The sequence below is a fragment of the Pieris napi genome, chromosome 3 (assembly GCF_905475465.1).
Source record: "Pieris napi chromosome 3, ilPieNapi1.2, whole genome shotgun sequence".
Taxonomy (NCBI): Eukaryota; Metazoa; Arthropoda; class Insecta; order Lepidoptera; family Pieridae; genus Pieris; species Pieris napi.
In genome coordinates, this window is record NC_062236.1 from 5,497,372 (window position 1) to 5,517,030 (window position 19,659).

At 30.4% G+C, this 19,659-nt stretch overlaps 4 protein-coding genes across 5 annotated transcripts; 2 read left to right on the forward strand and 2 right to left on the reverse strand.

Moving 5' to 3' along the window:
- Positions 1 to 1,970: 1,970 nt before the first annotated feature.
- Positions 1,971 to 3,811, reverse strand: LOC125063659 (lipase 1-like). Its single transcript, XM_047670220.1, has one exon. The coding sequence runs from the start codon at positions 3,700 to 3,702 to the stop codon at positions 2,470 to 2,472; it is 1,233 nt and encodes a 410-aa protein (XP_047526176.1). The 5' UTR covers positions 3,703 to 3,811; the 3' UTR covers positions 1,971 to 2,469.
- A 2,487-nt stretch (positions 3,812 to 6,298) lies between these two features.
- Positions 6,299 to 11,875, forward strand: LOC125063647 (molybdenum cofactor sulfurase). Of its 2 annotated transcripts, none has more exons than XM_047670186.1 (7): positions 6,299 to 6,553; positions 6,628 to 6,712; positions 6,789 to 7,602; positions 7,784 to 8,078; positions 8,792 to 9,410; positions 10,097 to 10,527; positions 10,812 to 11,875. In XM_047670186.1, the coding sequence occupies exons 2-7, from the start codon at positions 6,640 to 6,642 to the stop codon at positions 11,037 to 11,039; spliced, it is 2,460 nt and encodes an 819-aa protein (XP_047526142.1). In that variant the 5' UTR covers positions 6,299 to 6,553; positions 6,628 to 6,639; the 3' UTR covers positions 11,040 to 11,875. The 2 variants fall into 2 exon arrangements, with proteins under 2 accessions (XP_047526142.1, XP_047526141.1); XM_047670185.1 differs by having other exon boundaries at positions 6,299 to 6,510.
- Positions 11,876 to 11,898: 23 nt separating this feature from the next.
- Positions 11,899 to 12,749, reverse strand: LOC125063648 (migration and invasion enhancer 1). Its single transcript, XM_047670187.1, has 3 exons — positions 12,501 to 12,749; positions 12,292 to 12,389; positions 11,899 to 12,113 (listed from the first exon to the last, which is right to left on the reverse strand). The coding sequence occupies exons 1-3, from the start codon at positions 12,557 to 12,559 to the stop codon at positions 11,950 to 11,952; spliced, it is 321 nt and encodes a 106-aa protein (XP_047526143.1). The 5' UTR covers positions 12,560 to 12,749; the 3' UTR covers positions 11,899 to 11,949.
- A 1,104-nt stretch (positions 12,750 to 13,853) lies between these two features.
- LOC125063689 (ras-related protein Rab-27A) lies at positions 13,854 to 18,316 on the forward strand. Its single transcript, XM_047670261.1, has 5 exons — positions 13,854 to 14,195; positions 14,352 to 14,419; positions 14,631 to 14,745; positions 15,217 to 15,413; positions 15,999 to 18,316. Exons 1-5 carry the CDS (start codon positions 14,052 to 14,054, stop codon positions 16,102 to 16,104), a joined length of 630 nt encoding a protein of 209 aa, XP_047526217.1. The 5' UTR covers positions 13,854 to 14,051; the 3' UTR covers positions 16,105 to 18,316.
- Positions 18,317 to 19,659: the final 1,343 nt, after the last annotated feature.

The following is a 19,659-nucleotide window of genomic DNA, read 5'->3' on the forward strand; positions in this document are numbered from 1 at the left end:
CAAAAACAGCAAATATTATATAAATAAACAGCAAATATTCGCTATGTTTAAATTTTATACTACCTATAATTATTAAAATCACATAATTATCAAATAAATTACGCAATATACTCCGTTCTCGATCCGGTACAAGAAAGGCCGTGGCCGTGATCTAGGCTCTGACCATCAACTTAAAACCAGCTTGTGCTGTCATACTATCAACCTAGTAAGCACAAGCTGGCAGAAACATTCTATTACTATACATTCCGGATCAACCTCTTTTGTTTTTGAAGTTATACTTATTTTGGCGCGTTAGGGAAAGATGATGAGAGTAAATCTTTACGATGCGCGCGCACACCGTCACAAAAAAACCGACACCTTGAATTTAGCATAGTCAACATTTTAAAATATAAAATGTCCATTTCTTCAATTATGTAGAAATAATGTTTTTGTGAAAATGAAACTTTCAATATATTAAATACCTTTTTTATATTTTTAGTGTCGTTTTTTCTACAAAGAAGTATAACTTCTAACACGTGTACATAAGTAAACACGTAAAAACACATAAAAATGTGATTTTTTCACGTGTTTCTTTTATAGACCTATAACCCCTTTAGTAAACAGACACATTCTAATTCATTAAATATTAAAGACGTAATATGCATGATACAGATGAAACGGCTGGCAATGGTATAAATTAAGTTTTTAATGAATTTAGTATTTTGGCCAGTTTAATTAACAACCGACCTTCACCAAACCACGATCAGTTCGATATGTATTTTTGTTATTATATGCATACCGATTACATCAGCATAGTCTTGATTTAAGGTTTTACATTCAAAATACATTGAATATTTTCTAAATATAATATTTGCAATTCTGCGCTTTATTAATATTAAATTATTTAAGTTAATTTTGTAGTGTTAACTATGTATTATTGTTAACAAAAGCAAATAAATATATATCTAAAATCGAAGATGAGAATCAAAATTAAACAGCTTTAATATTTTGTTTTACTTCAGGCTATAGGGGTAAGAGCAGTGTTGTAGTAGCTTGTTCGTTTGACATTCATCTCTGATGTCGTTGATTCGAACCCCAGTCAATAGACTTTTCATTCTATATGCAAATTTAGCACTAGCTCATACGGTGAAGAAAAATGTGGTGAGGAAACCAGCACGCCTTAGATGTCATAGCATGGGCCATGGCATGGCATCAACAGCGTGTGACAGGCACAGAAGGATGATCACACATAGTTTTTCTCAGCTGTAAATAAAGACGAACAATTAAGTAAAGAGTGCTAGATTAAAAACGTGCCAAGTGCTATAAATTTTTAATCAGCCAAAATAATCACGATATGACATTGATAAAGTACTTGTTGACCGGTACATGGCCTTCACATTCATTACCTGAACAAAACAGAGTGTTTTCACGTTAAATTGGGTGTAGAGAGGCAATATGGTCTGCGTACGACGTAACGTCCGACAGTCAAGCATTTTTTCAATTAAAATCCTGCATTCGTGACGCCGAAAACCGCATTGTATTTTGTACTCTATGGAATTTTGTTAACGAGTTGTCTTTGTTTATCTTGAAACTTTAATAGTTTATTAACTGTATTAGGTTTTGCGAACTTTCCTTTTGCTTTGATGAAATAATACACATAAGAGGATATTTTTACACGCTTTATATTAGCTTCACCTGTATGTATGTATGTAACCGACTCCTTCGGACACGATTTTGACCCACTTTAAACGGACAGATTTTATTCAAATTTTGCGCACCTGTCAAAGATCGATGACAATGTAATAATCCGAAAAAAAAAATTTAACTAAAAAATAAAAAATAAATAAAACACGCTTTTAAAGCACATCAAACTAAAAAGTGAAAAATAATTCCTAATTTAGGCTGAAAATGGTAATGAACAAAAAATACTGGTATTATTGTGAAAAAGCGTGGGGCGCTCTGTGCCATATTTTTCGTCTATAGACGTTTTCGTGTTTTTTAGTTTTTTTTAACTATTATTTATTAAATCGAACGTTATAATGTATAAAATATTGTATGTAAATATGTACTGTATTAAACAAAAGATTTCATGTCACAAAAAGTTTTAACAAGTTATCAAACCACGACCTTCACAAGCAATAAAATGACAAAAACAATTGATGTATCTTTTCTATTATTTGAAACACAATTTTTTACTACCATGGTCAATAAAGTCACGCAATAAACGGCCTATTTAAAGTTATGTTATTATTATCGCTATACTTAGAAACTTCGTATACATTATTGCTATAGAGTTTAGCTTTAAAAATAATACAACTGGTATTCGTAAGAGGTAGAAAATTAAGAAATATGATAAAGGTTTCATGCGATAATTTGATTTTAATACTTACTGCGAATTCACAATTATGATATCTTTGGTTTCACTTATTACAAATTTATTCTCAGAACACTAATAACAATCACAGATTTAATAACAATAATCACAATTAATTACCTAATATCAATAGTGTCCAAAATTTTTAGTTCTTTTAATATGTTGATTACTGGCTTATTAATGAATTCTTTAACCCTCGTACCGTATACGAATTCAAGATGTGTAAATTGATTACTCTCATTTATAACGTTAAATCTTTCGATATATTTCAATTTATTTTTCAGTAAATTCGTGTCTTTTTCATCACTAAACCAGTCTATTTCACTAACAAATATTGAGCTAGGAACTGTAATTGACGAAACATTAAATTCTGGTGGGATTAAAGATGAATAAATTTGTCTATTTTTATTCATACCATAATCGAATCTTTGAAATCTTTTGCTGCCATAAAGTTGAAGGAAATGAAAAAAAGTTTTTGCAGAAACTCCAGCTGGTATATGACTAGTAATAACAGGTAATCGTTCCGGTGATAAATCTAATAAATTCCTCACGCCAAAATTCAAATATAATTCAATGTGACATAAGAAACTATAGGACGCCGTAGTGTTGCACACTTTAGCGTGATAATAATTATTTCTTTTATTAAATGAAAACACTTCGTAGACGTGACTTTTTTCAGAAAACTCCATAAGGTCACTCAAAATTTGGTTAAAAAATCCTATAAAAGGATACTTCGTATGCGTTAACCAAGCAACGGGGGCAAGTAGGATAGCATGATTAATTTTGTCATTATATTCTAGTTTTGTGCTACACATTATGAAAAAAGCTGTTGTTCCTTGTGAATAACCAATGTAAGTCAATCTCTTCATATTAGTTCGTTCCAGAATATAATCTATTGTAGCTGGCATATCTAGAGTGCCCATTTCTTCAAAACTGAAGTCCCAAAACTCCTGAGGCGGCACTGCGTTAACGTGCTTCTTGGAATATCTATTTCCTCTTGCATTGTAAATCCAGACATCAAATCCAGCATCCGCTAGCATAAAAGACAATGAGCTGGTTGGGCCCAGCACCAACCAGGAATCTGAACTATCACCAATACCATGAACCAATAAAACCGGGGGTCCGTTTCGCGGTATTCGAAAGGTATTTAGGAGATAACCATCCTCCGTCAGCACGACGTGACTCTCAACTGGATAATTATATCTCTCAATCAATTGAATGGAATTAAGATAAATATCCGACTTACGATTGTGTGTCTCGTCGTCCAAATTAAATTTGACTAGAAAACAAGTTATATCCATTGATAGCAGCAAAAATATCACCATATCAATCACGTGAACAAATCTCATTTCGCGAGTTGTTTACTAACGACTTAACAGTTTGGAGTAGATGAAGCTATTGACACGTTGTGGCCGAAACCAATGTCAAGTTATTATAATCTTGACCATGCAAGGTGAAAAAAACTAGTTTTAAAAAAATGTGAACTTATTAGCCTCGGAAATGCTCGATATAATATGTTTCTTATCGACGCTGTGATTATTAAAACATTCAAAAGTTTTGGTATTTCGTATACACAACTGCATATTGCGCGCGTCAAGAAACTCCTATTTTTATTTTCACAACCTATCCTGTCCCTCTTATTCCTAATCGCCCTTAATAGCTAATAAATATTAGGATCACATTTAACATTTTAATAAATAAAATTTATACATATTATTTAACTATTTACGTTCATGAATAATGTCTGTTTAAAATCATTCATGAAATTTCAATAGTATCTTACAACAGTTTTAGACTTAAATACATTCTAGCAAATTTATTCTACCTCTTTATACTGCGAAATAGAAAATTAAATGAATTCGTTTGCCTTAAATTAATATTCACACGCCATGTTTACTATTGACGCGCGACTGAGTTATTATATTGACAGGAGAAACAACCGCGCAAACCAAATATTCCACGTTGTTTGTAAACATTTCAGTTCAAGTGGTATGAGCTACCTATGTCAATAAACGGAGAGCAATCTCATTATTGTCAACCATTGTTACCTGGCACAAATGCCCATTATTAACCCGATGATACTTATAGCTAAAGAAAATTACATAAATATCGACCCACGCCGGAAAAAGCATCATTGTGCCGGTCACCCTACATCATTCCACTGAAAATTACCATAGTTTGGATTTCTCTTGAGCCTTGAACTATGTAAGTGATATTTTTCTTTATCTTTAAAGTTTCGTAGACTTTTCATATACTGTTGTGCGTGAATTTTTGTTTTTAATTTTAAAATGACCTAGAAATTACTTTCCGACAATTGTGGGTGACCTTCGTGGTAAACAAATAATTATTATAAAATACAGAAAACAGTTGGACAAATTGTATTATGTAATTTTTCAGCTGTTTTACTAATTGTAAGAATCGTATACTAAATGGAGTAACAATGCTCAGGGTCTTGAGGAAGAGAAACATACTTAAGATTTAAATTTTTAAAATTATCTTTAATATCTATAAATATACTAATTATGATATTAGTTAATATTTAATAAATAATTTAATTAGAAGTTATAAAGAGACAATATGTGGCGTATAATTTGATGACCCCTATTTCCGTATAACAGGTGGCCTCGCATTGTTATCTTCGCAAATAAGTATTTCCGTATTTCACGGTTTATGTAATCTGAATAATAATCACAAAACTTGAATATATTTTTGCCATATATTTATATTTTTTTATTCTTAATTCAAACTATATAATAATTCAACTATTTAAACAAAACTCTTGGCAATAGTTACATGGGTGGATTAATAAAGTACCTACTGAGTAAAAGTAACTTTTAATATCACTAATAATTTAAAAAGTCTAGAAGTATTCTGTAAGAAATTAAAAACAAAATATGCGTTAAATGAAATTAAATCAAACTTGCGAAATAATTTAATCATAAGGCAATATATGAAGCAAATACCTTATTTGAAGTAAATTAGCTAAACCTTATTTAAATAAACCTTATTAAAAAGGTACTAACTAATTAATAAGGTACCATAATATTTACTAGATAATAATAGTGTAATTTAAAATAATTTCGAGATGTATATGCTTTTGACGCTTTACGATTTGTTTTATAAATCAATGTAAATTGTTTGGTTAAGAGGCTTATCCTGTCTTTACCTCATGTAAAACTGTTGAGTGTCTTCTACCACGGACGTCAATTCACTTAGGAGGAGTCGATCACGGCCGCTTGCTACTAAAAGCTACTAAAAGCCTTCCATAAAAGCAATAATTAAATTGCCGTAACTCAATTTAGTAAGGCGATGCTGCGGAAGGTGCTTCTATATCGGTATATGTACTTATAATATTAATTCCTAGGGTGATATTTAGAATGGAAAAATACTATGTTGCATTGTTGTATTTTAGAAAATCAGATGTAAAACTGGAAGCAATATTTTGTCTTAATTTTTTATATATAATAGAGAATAAATTATAAGAAACAGACAATGAATTCTCATAACTTGTACCTAAGTTCTATAAATCATAAGCCAAAAGAACTTTTAATTATTACGGAAAATAAAACGACTGAAAATCTATTATTATTATTATTATCTATTATCTGTTTTCGGCATTTGCATTTAGCAGATTCTTCATTTTTGATAATAGCTTTCCGTTTTTAAAAATAACCGATTTCGCCTAATATTTTGCCAATGCGCGCCAATATTATAGAAAGTAACAGATCATTCATATTTAGCTTTTGTCAAATTGAAAAGTAACACTGATCACTAATATTGACATATTATCAAGATTTGTCGCAAGAAATCACGAATGGTCAGACTTCAAACATCAAACCATCTTAGTGTATGCCCTTATATCTGTGGTGCTATGTAGGTTAAACTCCAATGTTCAAATTGCATAGCCTATATGTCTGTTAACTGTGTTGTGGTACTACTACAAACAAATACAATATACATAATTAGTACTTACATACAGTCCAAATGTTATTACAATATTAAGAAGTACATATATAAAAAATATTAAGCAATAAATAGGAACCGACTAGTTACGACTTACGAGATTAAATATATGATCTAATAGTGTATCATGTATGATAATGTAATAGTTCAAATTAAAAGAGGCAGCTATATACTTGTGTTCTTAACCATTCTCAGTAAGGAAAACAGTTACAGAATTCAATAAATTTCTAACTAAATGTTATTATTTCATCATTAACCAAACTAGTTTATATAACTGAAATTAGTTTATGTAATGCATTGTGTGTTTTTAGGTATCAAGAATCATGATTTCGCTCAGCAAAGTCCTGAATTATGACCAAATGGTAGATATTTCTAAAGAATTTTGCAGATTAAGAGGTAATAATCAAATTATACATCCAAATAGCAGAGTTAAATTGTTTCAAAACATTTATCCGCTAATTATATTTTTCAGAAAGATGCTATTTAGAAAATGCTGGGGCTGCATTATATCCAGCTTCACTTCTTCAGAAAATTAATGAAGATTTTACTAATAATGTATATATGAATCCACATTCAGATAAATATACCAAAGACTGTATTGAACAAATAAGATGTTTAATACTAAAACACTTTAATACTGATCCATCCAATTACACTGTGATATTTACATCAGGTACAACACAGTCACTAAAACTAGTTATAGAGTCATTTCAATTCTCAAGTGAGGAAGTCGAATTGAATCAAGGTTCCTTTGTGTACTTAAGAGATAACCATACATCTGTTATTGGTTTAAGAGAAATAGCTAAAGAAAAAAATGTTAATGTTGTACACATTTCTCAAGAGGAGTTTTTAAAATCTATTAAGAATTCTGTAACTTCTTTGAATGCATCAAGTGACAGAAAAGGCAACTCCCTTCTTGCATATCCGGCTCAAAATAATTTTAATGGGTACAAATATCCCTTAGATTGCATAGATAGAATTAAAAATGGATGTCTTAATAGTTACCTAAAAAAACAATTATGTGGAACAAGCTCCAACTGGCATATTCTAATTGATGCAGCTTCATATGTTTCTACCAATAAACTAGATCTATCAAAGACACAACCTGATTTTGTATGTCTATCATTCTATAAAATTTTTGGATATCCAACTGGACTGGGAGCCCTTATAGTTAAAAATAAAAGTATACCAGTTTTAAGTGAGAAGAAATACTTTGGTGGTGGTACAGTGGATATTGTTTTAAGTAGTGAAGACTTCCACATAAAGAGAGAAACAATATGTGAAAGGTAGGTATTGCAATAAGTTGGCAGTGTTGAGTCTTTGAAGTGGTAAAATATTGTAATTTTGTATTCATTTTATATAATCTAGAACTTAATCATAAAAGAATACAACTACATGCTCCATGCACCTACAAGCGGTCTGAAATGGGATAAGTGATATAATTAATCAGATTTATTACTGTTTCAGGTATGAAGATGGAACAGTTTCTTTCTTATCTATTCTTGCTTTAAAGCACTGCTTTGACACATTATATTCCTTAATACCAAAAATTGTAAATAATGATGTTATGGAGACTATTTCCCATCACACATTTTATTTAGCTCAAGACTTCTATAATCAACTGAAGAAATTAACACATGAAAATGGAAATAAAGCTGGACATTTGTATATGGATTCAGATTTTACTGATATTTCTAAGCAAGGATCCATTGTCACATTCAATTTAAAGAGAAAGAATGGAGTATTTGTTGGATATGCTGAGGTTTGTTTACAATAATATACCCTACTCATTCTTGCACAAGATTTATTCTATTGTAATGTTAACCCACTCATGCTGTAGCCAAATACTTTGTTAGTAGGGGTTGTAGGGTTAGTATACTATGCTTTTGTCTAGTCTTTAAATCTAATATACAAAATTCTCGTGTCACAGTTTTCGTTGCCATACTCCTCCGAAACGGCTTGACCGATTTTGATGAAATTTTTTGTGCTTATCCGGTATCTATGAGAATCGGCCAACATCTATTTTTCATCCCCCTAAATGTTAGGGGTAGTCCAGTCCACCCCTTGATTTTTATTTTTTAGACAAAATTTTTAATTTCTATTTTTTTATGATACAGCATTAAAAAATACATACAACCCCTAATTTTCACCCCTCCACGATCAACCCCTATTTTTTATTATAAATTTACATGGCAAAACGACGTTTGCCGGATCAGCTATTATATAATATATGTTTTTAAATAAAAAAGACCTAAAGATATTATGATAGTATGTATATGCCCTATTAAATAATTTCAGAATACAATTATTGTTGGTAATAAAACTATCAGTTGTACAAACACACAAAAGAAAATAAGAATTTACTTTATTTGTACTATAAAACTAGTTTTCTATTCTTAATTCCTTCAAATATCTAGTAGTACTAGCATATTTAAAATCCCTTAACAATATTACTATTAAACATTTTATATGTAGTTTCAGCACATGGCCGACTTATTTAACATCAGCGTGAGAACAGGATGCTTTTGCAATTCAGGCACTTGTCAAAGGCATTTAAATGTCAGTAATAAAAGTATGAAGGCTATGTATAATGCTGGGCATAAATGTGGAGATGATATTGATTTACTTAAAGGAAAGCCTACTGGAGCTATAAGAGTCTCATTTGGATATTATAACACATTTCGAGATGTTGATAAATTAATTTATATGATATGTAAATGCTTTGTTAATATTCAAATTGAAAAACCTATAAGAACTTTGAATATTTATAAAAACAGTCGAACACCGATAATAGAAAAGCAGCATGAAAATTGTAAATTGAATGAGGAATCTGATTCAACTAGTAATTCTATATCTTATACAGAAGTATCAGATATTACTTTAATGGAAATTGCGATATTTCCAATAAAATCTTGTGGTGCATTTAAAATTAATAGACACTGGAAAATCGGACCTAAGGGATTTCAATTTGATAGAGAATGGATGGTTGTTAAGGATAATGGTGTTTGCCTAACACAGAAGCAATGCCCACAAATGTGTACAGTTTGCCCTGAAATCAACTTGGAAAGGCAATGTATGATGTTACATTGTCAAGGTAGGTTAAATTAGTAAGGGTCTTAAGAAAACACTCTTATTATTATAGGTTCTAGGCCTTCCTAGTTTTTTTTTCTTTAAAAAAATCGGTCTTATTAAATCTCTATTATTTGTAACAAATATGTGGTGACTTCTGTTAGGCACAGAAATTTGATTACAAGCGAAAATTGAAAGATTTAATGTTTTGATAGAGTCTAGTGGTATCAATTTTGCCATCACTACTTTTGGTAAAAGAAATAACTATATATATCATAGTGGTACAGATACCGGCAAACTTCTTGAGCATTAAACAAGGGAGTGGGGGAAAGTTTGCGCATCGTACACATACGAGCAAATAAAAGGTCAACTGATTTACCAATCACGCGATCGACACGTCACTCTCCCGCCGCCGCGCACCACCGCCCAAGTGATACCTAAAAATGGCAAGGACATTTGTTCAAGATGTTTGCCGGTATCTGTATCAAACTTTAGAACTTTCTACTAAAGTCTTAATCTAGTTATTCGGTGCTTAAGACGTCACCCACTTGGATTTCTGATTTTAACTAAAATTAGAAGTCCAAGTGTCCAAGCACTTTCTAAAATTTATAAACTGAGTAACCCAGTAGCCGGATTAGAAAAACTATATCTTAAACTAACTATGCCTTATTTTACTCGACGCTCTCAAATGCCTGTACTATTTAATTTCAGGTATGCCTTCAATATCAATACCATTAGAGCAAATCTCAAATGAGTACAAAGAATCATCACTTTGTCATAGTAAAGTTTGCTCTGATATTATAAAGGGCACCGATTGCGGCGACGCTGTAGCAGACTGGATTTCGAATGCTCTAGGAATATCATTTCTGAGATTAATAAGACAGTCAAGTAACGACACTCGATCACAAAAGAAAAAAAATGATGGTAGTAATAAACTATTATCATTGAGTAACCAAGCCCAATTTCTACTAGTAAATAAAGCTACAGTAAAATGGTTGAGAAATAAAATAGATGATCCCTTGTTTATGGACGACATAGATTCGTTAACTGATCGCTTCAGAGGTAACTTGATAATAGATATGGGACAAGAGCTAGCAGAAAAGGAGTGGCAGAAAGTTATTATAGGAGATCACTTGTTTAACGTAAGTCAAGTATGACGTCACAGTTGTAACGAGTCAGTATTTCTATTTATAGGGGCTGTCACAAGAAAATAGCACTTGATTCGTGGCATTAACGACTGACATTTAGGATTTAGGTCCCAAGTACCTGTCATTTTGAACCATATGTGTATGTATGTTGGTGGTAGATAGTATATCATTGCCTTAATGTTAGCAGTTTTACATTAACTATGAATTGTTTTAAACTGTAATGTCGTTTATTTTACATCATACTATGCTTTTCCTTAAAATTATTATTGTAATTTCAGATTGATGGCCAGTGTCCACGCTGTCAGATGGTTTGCATTGATCAAAAAACAGGACAGAAGACAGTTGAGCCCCTCAGAACAATTTCTGAACAATTTGCTGGAAAACTACGCTTTGGAATTTATTTGAGCTATGCTGGCGCAGTTAACGGATCAAAATCTTCAATTTTGAAACGATATGCACAAGTAGTACCAATATACAATGATGTTAGTGACAATACTAGTAGGTAGGGTTAAAAAGTTTTAGATTTTTTATTCAAATCTACTAACAGTGAAATATTGTCAAGGTTTTGAGCTTATAGTATATGTTGCACCCTTTTTCTCTCGGCAACTATTAACATTTAATCTTTAAGGATGGAGGCTATGATAGTTCAGTTTTCCCAAATATTTCAAGATTGTTAGGTGAAATTTACCTTTTTTATAATTTTAATTGCTAATCAATCGAATTTAATAAAAAAATTATTAGAATTGTTAAGTTAATGTTAAAATTAAGTATGTATAATCTTATGTAATACCTTTCTATACATTGTCAATTTGAAAGAAGTTACCTCTATTTAGTATAACAAATCTATTTCAGCTAAACGAATTTAAGTATGTAAGTTTGCATTGACATATTAAGAAAAGTAAGAGATGTACCATACTAATTGTTGTTTAACATACAGTTGTTCTGTAATTTATATTTTGATAGCAATGTCTTTAATATCTACTATTTTTTATAATTTATATTTGCTCTGTTAGTTATAGATGATGGTTGTTAATTGTTTTGTCTTGCCATTATTATTTTATATTATATTGAAGTAAACTGTGATTTAACTATTTACATAACATATACACTTTATATAAATTTTAATATATATGAAAGATGTGATGTAGATGAATATAGAATTCTAGGATAATAGGTCTGAAGTAACTAATATTAAACATAATTAGAAAGTAATCTCTTCACTATAAAGCATAATCTATAAAGTTACATATATAGCTACTTGTTATGTTTCTTTTGATGTCTTGATAGACGGTTTTTAAAATTAATAACAAATATATATTACACATATATTTCAGTATTTACAGTGTTTCGTGTGTGTTGTTTACAGTTATTTTAAGTGTTTCAAGTTTGATCACGTTGTTGATTTTCTAAATATATCTATTGAATGACACAATTAATTGGTTGTTGGCCTTTTATTTCTTTAGGTTCCAACCCTTTTGAAACGTCACTAACAACATTTACAACTTCTTCATAATCTGGTAGAGCCATCGTTTGAAGTTTTGAATACACTAATTTATCATTAATTACTACTTCAAATGATCCTGAAAAAGGTAAGTTGTAATAAAATATATTAACGAAAAGCAGTTCAATCTGGCAAGATAATTGTTTTGTGTGAGAATTCACTCGTATGTGTCAATAGTGGTGTACAGGACAAGGTATTTCACTGCTTTAAATTAAATAAAAAGACATTGTAAAAGTTAAATTAATTAGGTACTTAACCTTGTCGACCTCGTTTACAATAAATATTAGCACTTGGAGTTTTATCATTAATCATTTTTGCTAATTTCAAACAATGGCCTCCGTAGTCACAGGATCCACTAAAACATTTTAGTTAGGATATTATAATAATATTATGTACTATTTTAATATATAAACACAACATAATTGTTTATAACATACAGTCCTCAAATATTACATAATATACTAACCAATATTCCACATCTACTTTGGGAATCATTTTATTTTTTAATTCTGTTTTTGTTTCCATTATCTAATATAAAAAAACTGTAAATTAAAATATTATTATTTTTTTTAGTTATTCATTTTATCAACAAAAAAATTCTTGAAATTCCAACAATGCTAATCATAAGAGTTAAGACTAAGATTTTTTAAATAATTTATCATAATATCCAGATGTTTGTACATGAATGTACTGACTACTAGTACTGTCTGTTACTTCTTTTCAAAGAGAATTCAGTCTTCAGAATAGTAATATAGTAGGGATTAAAGGGGGCCTAGACAAGATGCCTTAACAGCTGTGTATGAATAATTGTAGTCTGTAGATAGTCGAAAAGTAAATTTATATGAAAATGACAGCTCGTGTCGACAGTCGCTAGCCTAGACCCAAAAGGCGTGCCGCGTGAGTCGGGATACAATAAGCGCCGCCATGACAGTGCTACGAAAAGACACTCATTAACGCTCACGCTTTTCGGTAGTCAACGCCAATTAATGTTTAAACGGCATTTATCGTCCATGTTTTTGCGTTATCTAAAAGCTGCTAGGTATTTGCTATAATTCGGTACCCCTATTTGAACAATCAACTTTTATAAATGACTACTTAACTTAACCTCAAATTGGATTTATGGGTATACGTAAACAGAAAATCATCATCAGATTTATGGGTATGTCAACGTATTATTGTAAAAACCGTTAGATTGTAATCTATCTCGCGAGATTGTGAACTGTCGAAAGATTGTGAACCTTTATGTACTGCTTACAATTTAACGTATTATTATTCGGTAGATTGTAATCTATCGAAGTGAAACCGTCAAATTACAATCTTAAAATTGTCAACTGTCCGAAGGCTGTAATGTATTGTATTTGGACACTACATTCATATGTTAATTTTTTCAGCTTGCTATTGCAAATTTAAAATAATATTGTGAAGTTTTCAATTTTTGTTAGGTTTATAAATGTGACATTAGGAATACATTTATTCCAGCGACAATATGCCAGAATAAGGTGCTACGAACAGCAGCTCGAAGCTACGCTGTCAACTTTGCGGTAGTGTAGGAACGTGTCTCTTGGATGCGAACGTTGCGTTTTCGACAATACAATTACGCAAAAGCGGTAGTGTATGTGGAAAACTTTTCAGCATTAATATGGCTAGACCCCAAGAATATAGGACAAAAATTTATTTTAGCACGGTTTCTATGTTTATTTTCATTGTAAACTGAAAACCAATGAAATTTTTGAAATATATTTAAAAATATTGTTAGTAAAATCTGAAATAAAATGATTGTAGTGTAGCTTATCTGTGACTATATCGAATATCGAGTACTCACTGCACAGATTACAGATAAGTTTACTGTTAAGTGTTAAGTTACTATTTGTATTTAGTAAAAGATTATAATAATTGATCAATGTTAAATGACTTAAAGTGAAAACAAGTGTTAACGTTAAGTAATTTATTTTAGCCATCATTCATAACAAAGAACCTACCTTTACTTAAGGCACGTATACCTTATGATAAATCCAATATGGACTACGACTACCTTATAAAATTATTATGTGTTGGTGATTCAGGAGTAGGTAAAACGAGCTTTCTTTATAAATACACTGACGGTGTTTTTCACACTCAATTTATTTCCACAGTGGGAATAGATTTTAGGGAAAAGACTGTGGTACGTACTATATTTTTTTATACTCACATACAATTTATTATTAGAATGCCCAATTAAAATATTTAAACATTTTACTATCTAGAAGTTGCTGAAAATCTATTAGTTTATCCACAATGGTCATATCTTATTTATTAAAAAGCTAACTTATTATTTCAGATTTATCAACAGAATGGAAGACAGCATCGTATACATCTTCAACTTTGGGATACAGCTGGACAGGAAAGGTAAAATAAAGTTTAAGTTCAACTTATTGTTTAAAAGCAATGTAACTGATTCATATTTATATAAAAGTTCTTAAATGTAAGCTTAAATTTTAGTATCCCTTTTATAACAAAGCTAAAATCAATGTTTTCAGAGACGATTGTAATAAACATTATTCTTTTAAAGTGCAATATCATTACAACATTGCTTTCATTAGTTATTTATAATTTCCAGGTTTCGTAGTTTGACAACAGCATTTTACCGAGATGCTATGGGATTTCTTTTGCTGTTTGATTTAACTAATGAGGCGTCATTCCTTGAAGTGAGAAACTGGATTGAGCAATTAAAGGTGAGTTTTTTAAAACTTTCTCATATTGCTGTTTTTCTGATGGTGAGTCATTATAAAAATCTCTATATTTTTCCAGCCTTTGATCTGCCATGGCTTTGCATTACCTTAAAAGGGGCCATACAAATACAAATATTAGATCACTAATGAAACTAACCTAATACTTAATATTTTTGATGAATAAGTCTGAGCAGTGGCTAAAGATTTTATATTTGTGCATGTATGACCTATATTAATGCATTATAAAAATCATTCTAATAATCTAAGATTAAAATAGTTCATTTGATATTGGTCAAGTCTCACTATAATAAACACATAAGTATAAATATATTTATCTTTAGAAGAGATAAGCTTTATTAAATGATTGATCCTTATCATATTATTAAAATGAAAGCTAACATCAGCATATAAATTTAATTGAAATTAACAGAGATATCATATATTTATTAATATAAGCACATGTTATTTATTCAGACACACAGCCTTAGCGATGACCCAGATATAGTACTGTGTGGGCATAAATGTGATCTTCAAGAAAAGCGATTAGTCAACCCAAATAGAGCAAGAGAGTTTGCTAAAAACTACAATCTTCCATATTTGGAGACAAGTGCCAAAACTGGACAGAATATTGATCGAGCCATTGAGATTCTTCTTGATAAAGTCATGTTCAGGTAATTCTATATAAGGCAAATCAAGATATTTTTTAGATTGTTCACTTAAATTTACATTAATTTATATAAAGTTCAATTAAGGTTTTTTTTATTTATGGAGGAATACTGCCAATTCTTAAATCAGTGGTGAAGAAACTGGGAATAAACTCATATATGACAATAATGACCATGTTCTGAACTTTAAAAACGAATGACTATAATCAAAAAGTTTTAGTTACTATAGTGTAGTAGGAAGTTTCAAAACCTTTAATGGGGCTTGGAAGAAGACATTCCTGTACCTGTTTTATTGATGTTTCCTTGCCTTTTCTTGCTAACTTATCTGAAGTTTGTTGGCTTAAGACATGCCATATGTCTGATGTTATCCTTTAATATTGCATATAAAAAGAAAGGCTGTTAATGCCTAGCCATAGTTAAAGAATTGCATTCTTAACTGTAAGGCTCAACTAATTTCATACTTTGGTTCGCATCAGATTATTATGTTAAAACAGAACTTAGCATCTTTAATCCTTTTCTCCATTTTTTTAATACAATAACAAACCTTTTTTGGATTTCTTATTGTTGAATAATAATAAAACATTGTTAAAGAATGGAGACATCAGTTGAGTATGCAATGCTGTGTGCGACTGGACGCCGTCGTCAATCCCTACAAAAGCTCCAAGCCAAACAAGACCGAAACTTTTGTTCATGTTAAAGCGAGACAACAATTTAGTAATATTATTCATATAACATTTATTTATTTGAAAATTTTCCAAAATTTATAATTTGTTGTGGAAAAATGCAAAGCTACTGGACCAATTTGAATATTTTACTATAAATTTATTTCAGCATATAGTGTATTTAAATAAATTGGTCTTACTATCTATAATCTCTATTTAATCATATATATTCATGAAAAATGTATTAAGAAAATTTAATTATAAAAGCCATGATAACTGGCTGATCCTGTGATCCATATACAATCTAAATGTATACAGAAATTTTACAATTTTAATATCTCTTATTACATAGTGAATACAATGCTATCAGATGTATGTCGAAATAATAGTATGTATTGGCACACAAGTTGGCCAAGTTTGGAGTAACTACCATGTGTATGTAATTTAATTTATTATTATTAGTATGAAGCTCTAGGCCATCTATGAGCCAATCATAGATTATTGTAAAAATGAATGGGGAATTAAATATTTGGGAAACAAAAAAAAACTATATTAGTTGGTTACTCCTACATTTTGTCATAGTTAATATACCATATTTTAATCTGATAGCCCTGTATTCACTTACTATTACTGTATACTTATGCTTAAGTGTTAATAGACTGATTTTTATTTATATAGAAACTTTTTCGGACAGTTTTGCGGTCTACATTTATTTATTGTAGATTTTAGTCATCAGTATTTATAGCCAAACTTCTTCTAATTTGCTGTCTTCAAATACAGAATTTCTAGAGTTTAATATGTTATAAGATTTTATCATAAAGTCGGTTACAAGGGAATTCTAACGCGTGAACCAGTTCTGCTATCTGTTAAATTGTTATCAAGTTTTGACCGATATCAGAGTTAGTTTGCTCTTAAAGTTGTCTATGAATCTTACCCCCTTATTCATATAAAGTGACAAAGAAAATGAATGAAACCATAATTCTTCGTCTCTTTCTGTCATATTGTTCTTACACTGTGATTAACAGAGAGATCAGTGGCTTAGTAATTGTAACTGGTTTTGTTTACTTTTAATGAATAAGGGGAAATGCCTCAGACAATCTTATTACTCTACTTTATTGTATCTGTAGTAAACACGGAATGTCTTTTAGAGAAGATATAAAATTGATTATATTACTAAATATTATCAAGGGTATATAGATTTTAAATATTGTTATTATGTACTTATTTTAAGATGATGTTGCTTCTGTATTTAAAGGAACTAGTTATTGCTTACAAAGAAATATTTATGGTTCAAGTCCTATTCCTGAAATGTGTTATGTGTCTTGTGTGTATGCCTTTTAATACAGAATTCCGAAGGACCAAAATCTCCAAAATCTCCAAAATCTCCAATGACGGAAAAAAAATTCACAATCAAACTGCGATAGATGTAATATTTGTGTTTAATGTTTGTATAACTTAAAGCAGAGATTGTAAAATGCTTTCTTTACTCATTTGCATTTTTATGAAATATCAGTTTTTTAAAGTATTTGGCATAAGACAGTAGTTCCGACTGGTTTGAAATTTAAAGGAGGAAGAGTTCATACATCCATTCGAATAATGTGAATTCCAAGTTTTTCTGTCCATTTTTTCTGCTAGAGTAAGTATTGCCGTATAAAAAAGGCTGAGATATAAAACCACCGTCTGCAGAAATACGACAAAAAATGTAACATATCTTTTTTTTTTCGAATTCACATAAGGTTATTCTTATATGCCAAAGATGTTTTATCTAGTCAAACTAATTTAAATAATATGTTTTTTGTTTATTCTAAAGTTTACGAGAGCTAAATACAAAGAGGAAGAAACAGGAGACACCAAATCGATTATATACCAAAGAATTACAAGTATTTATTAAGTAAAAATATCGCTTAATTTTAATGCGAATGTTCTAATTACATAGTTAGGTTTTGTATGCTGCCCTTTTATTTGATATACACGGGTGTTTTACAAGCACAAATATATTATGCTGGTTTTATCTTCAGTATTGACATTACCGCTGTAAGAATCAATTTTTAATCCATATCAAATTTTTAGATGTTAAATTTTTGACTTAGCCAAATATCGTGCATTTATTAAATTATTATTAGACCCTAAGTAAAACGTATTTAAATTGAACATTCCTGACCAAGCTGCCATATAGGTGTAAATTTATTTATAAATCGTCTGTTCATTATTTTAAATGTATTTTGAAAATAATTTTAAACTATTCAACATTTCTTTTATTTACTTTTCCCTATACATTTATATCTACTAACGCTCTTATATAAATAATAGTGTAATTGCAACGTTTGAACTAAAGGTTTTTATGAATAGGGGAGGAAAATATTTTCAGGTTTAATGTTTTTAAAATAAATTTTAAGTCATTTTAATGGAAATTATTTGAAAACAAAATGTTTGCCTGATCTCAGCCACAACGTTAGGGTTGCCAGGTATATCTATATCATCACCTCTTAAGACTAAATGTTTAGTCTGACTGTTGGCTTAATATTTTATCCTTAAATTCTAGAGAAAATGCCTTCAAATAAAAAAAAAATAAAGTAAATTAACTAGCCCTATGTGTATTTACTGAAAATTCATTTCAAGCATTGTTAGTTTCGCAGTGAAACAATTTCTTTTGTAATTTTTGCGTTCAATTCTTTGTACAAAACACGGTAGGCCAATACATAATCAATCGAGATATATAGCCGTAGGGCTAATTAATTGTAGGTGTTCTAAAAATAATCTTATTGCATGAAAGTTCAAAGTTATGTCTTTAATCGCAGAAAAAACTCGATACTAAGCCCATTTCTAGAACGTCAATCCAACATTAATATATACGTAGTTTTAGGGACTGTCAAATCATTGTATTAAATATGACAGGTATCAAGACGAGATTGTTACTTGAGATACGAATCCTGGACCTAAGACCTAAGGCATGTGGATTTCTTAAAACTGAAACTAACCGTTCTTCGACGATTAGTATAATATTTAGCTATGTATTTAAAAGTAAGTTATGTATTCATAACTATAATCTATCTATATTAACAGGCGCTATGATGTGTTTGATTAACTCGAATCCATACTTTTGCATTAATATCACAATAATTTATATCAAACACATTAATCAGCAATTATTGGTACGATAGCAATTTTGTTCTAGATATATTTAACTCCTTTGTGATCCAAGTATAAAGTACGTGTTTGGAATAATAAAATGCTCGCCGCTGGAAATCCTATATGACACGAGGGGTGCGCTTACTGCAATCACATATTAGGCCCCCATGCACGTGATGTATGTTTGCAGTAATTGTACCGAAGGTTTGAAAATCGGCCTTATCGCCTTTGCTTAAAGTGGGAAATTCAAAAGCAGTTTTGGATAAGCTCCTAGGGAAAACAATGCATTTTTAAATGAACTCTGTTGCAAGGTCACAGTGTACAAATTGGTCCAGATATGAACGGCGCCTGCCCCTTAAAGCGCAGCCGCGGAAGCTGTCCGTACGTCACGCCGCTAGCGTTAATATGACCCCTACTCGGTGTTCCCTTCAAAATTTACTTGTCTTTTTATTAGGCTGAAA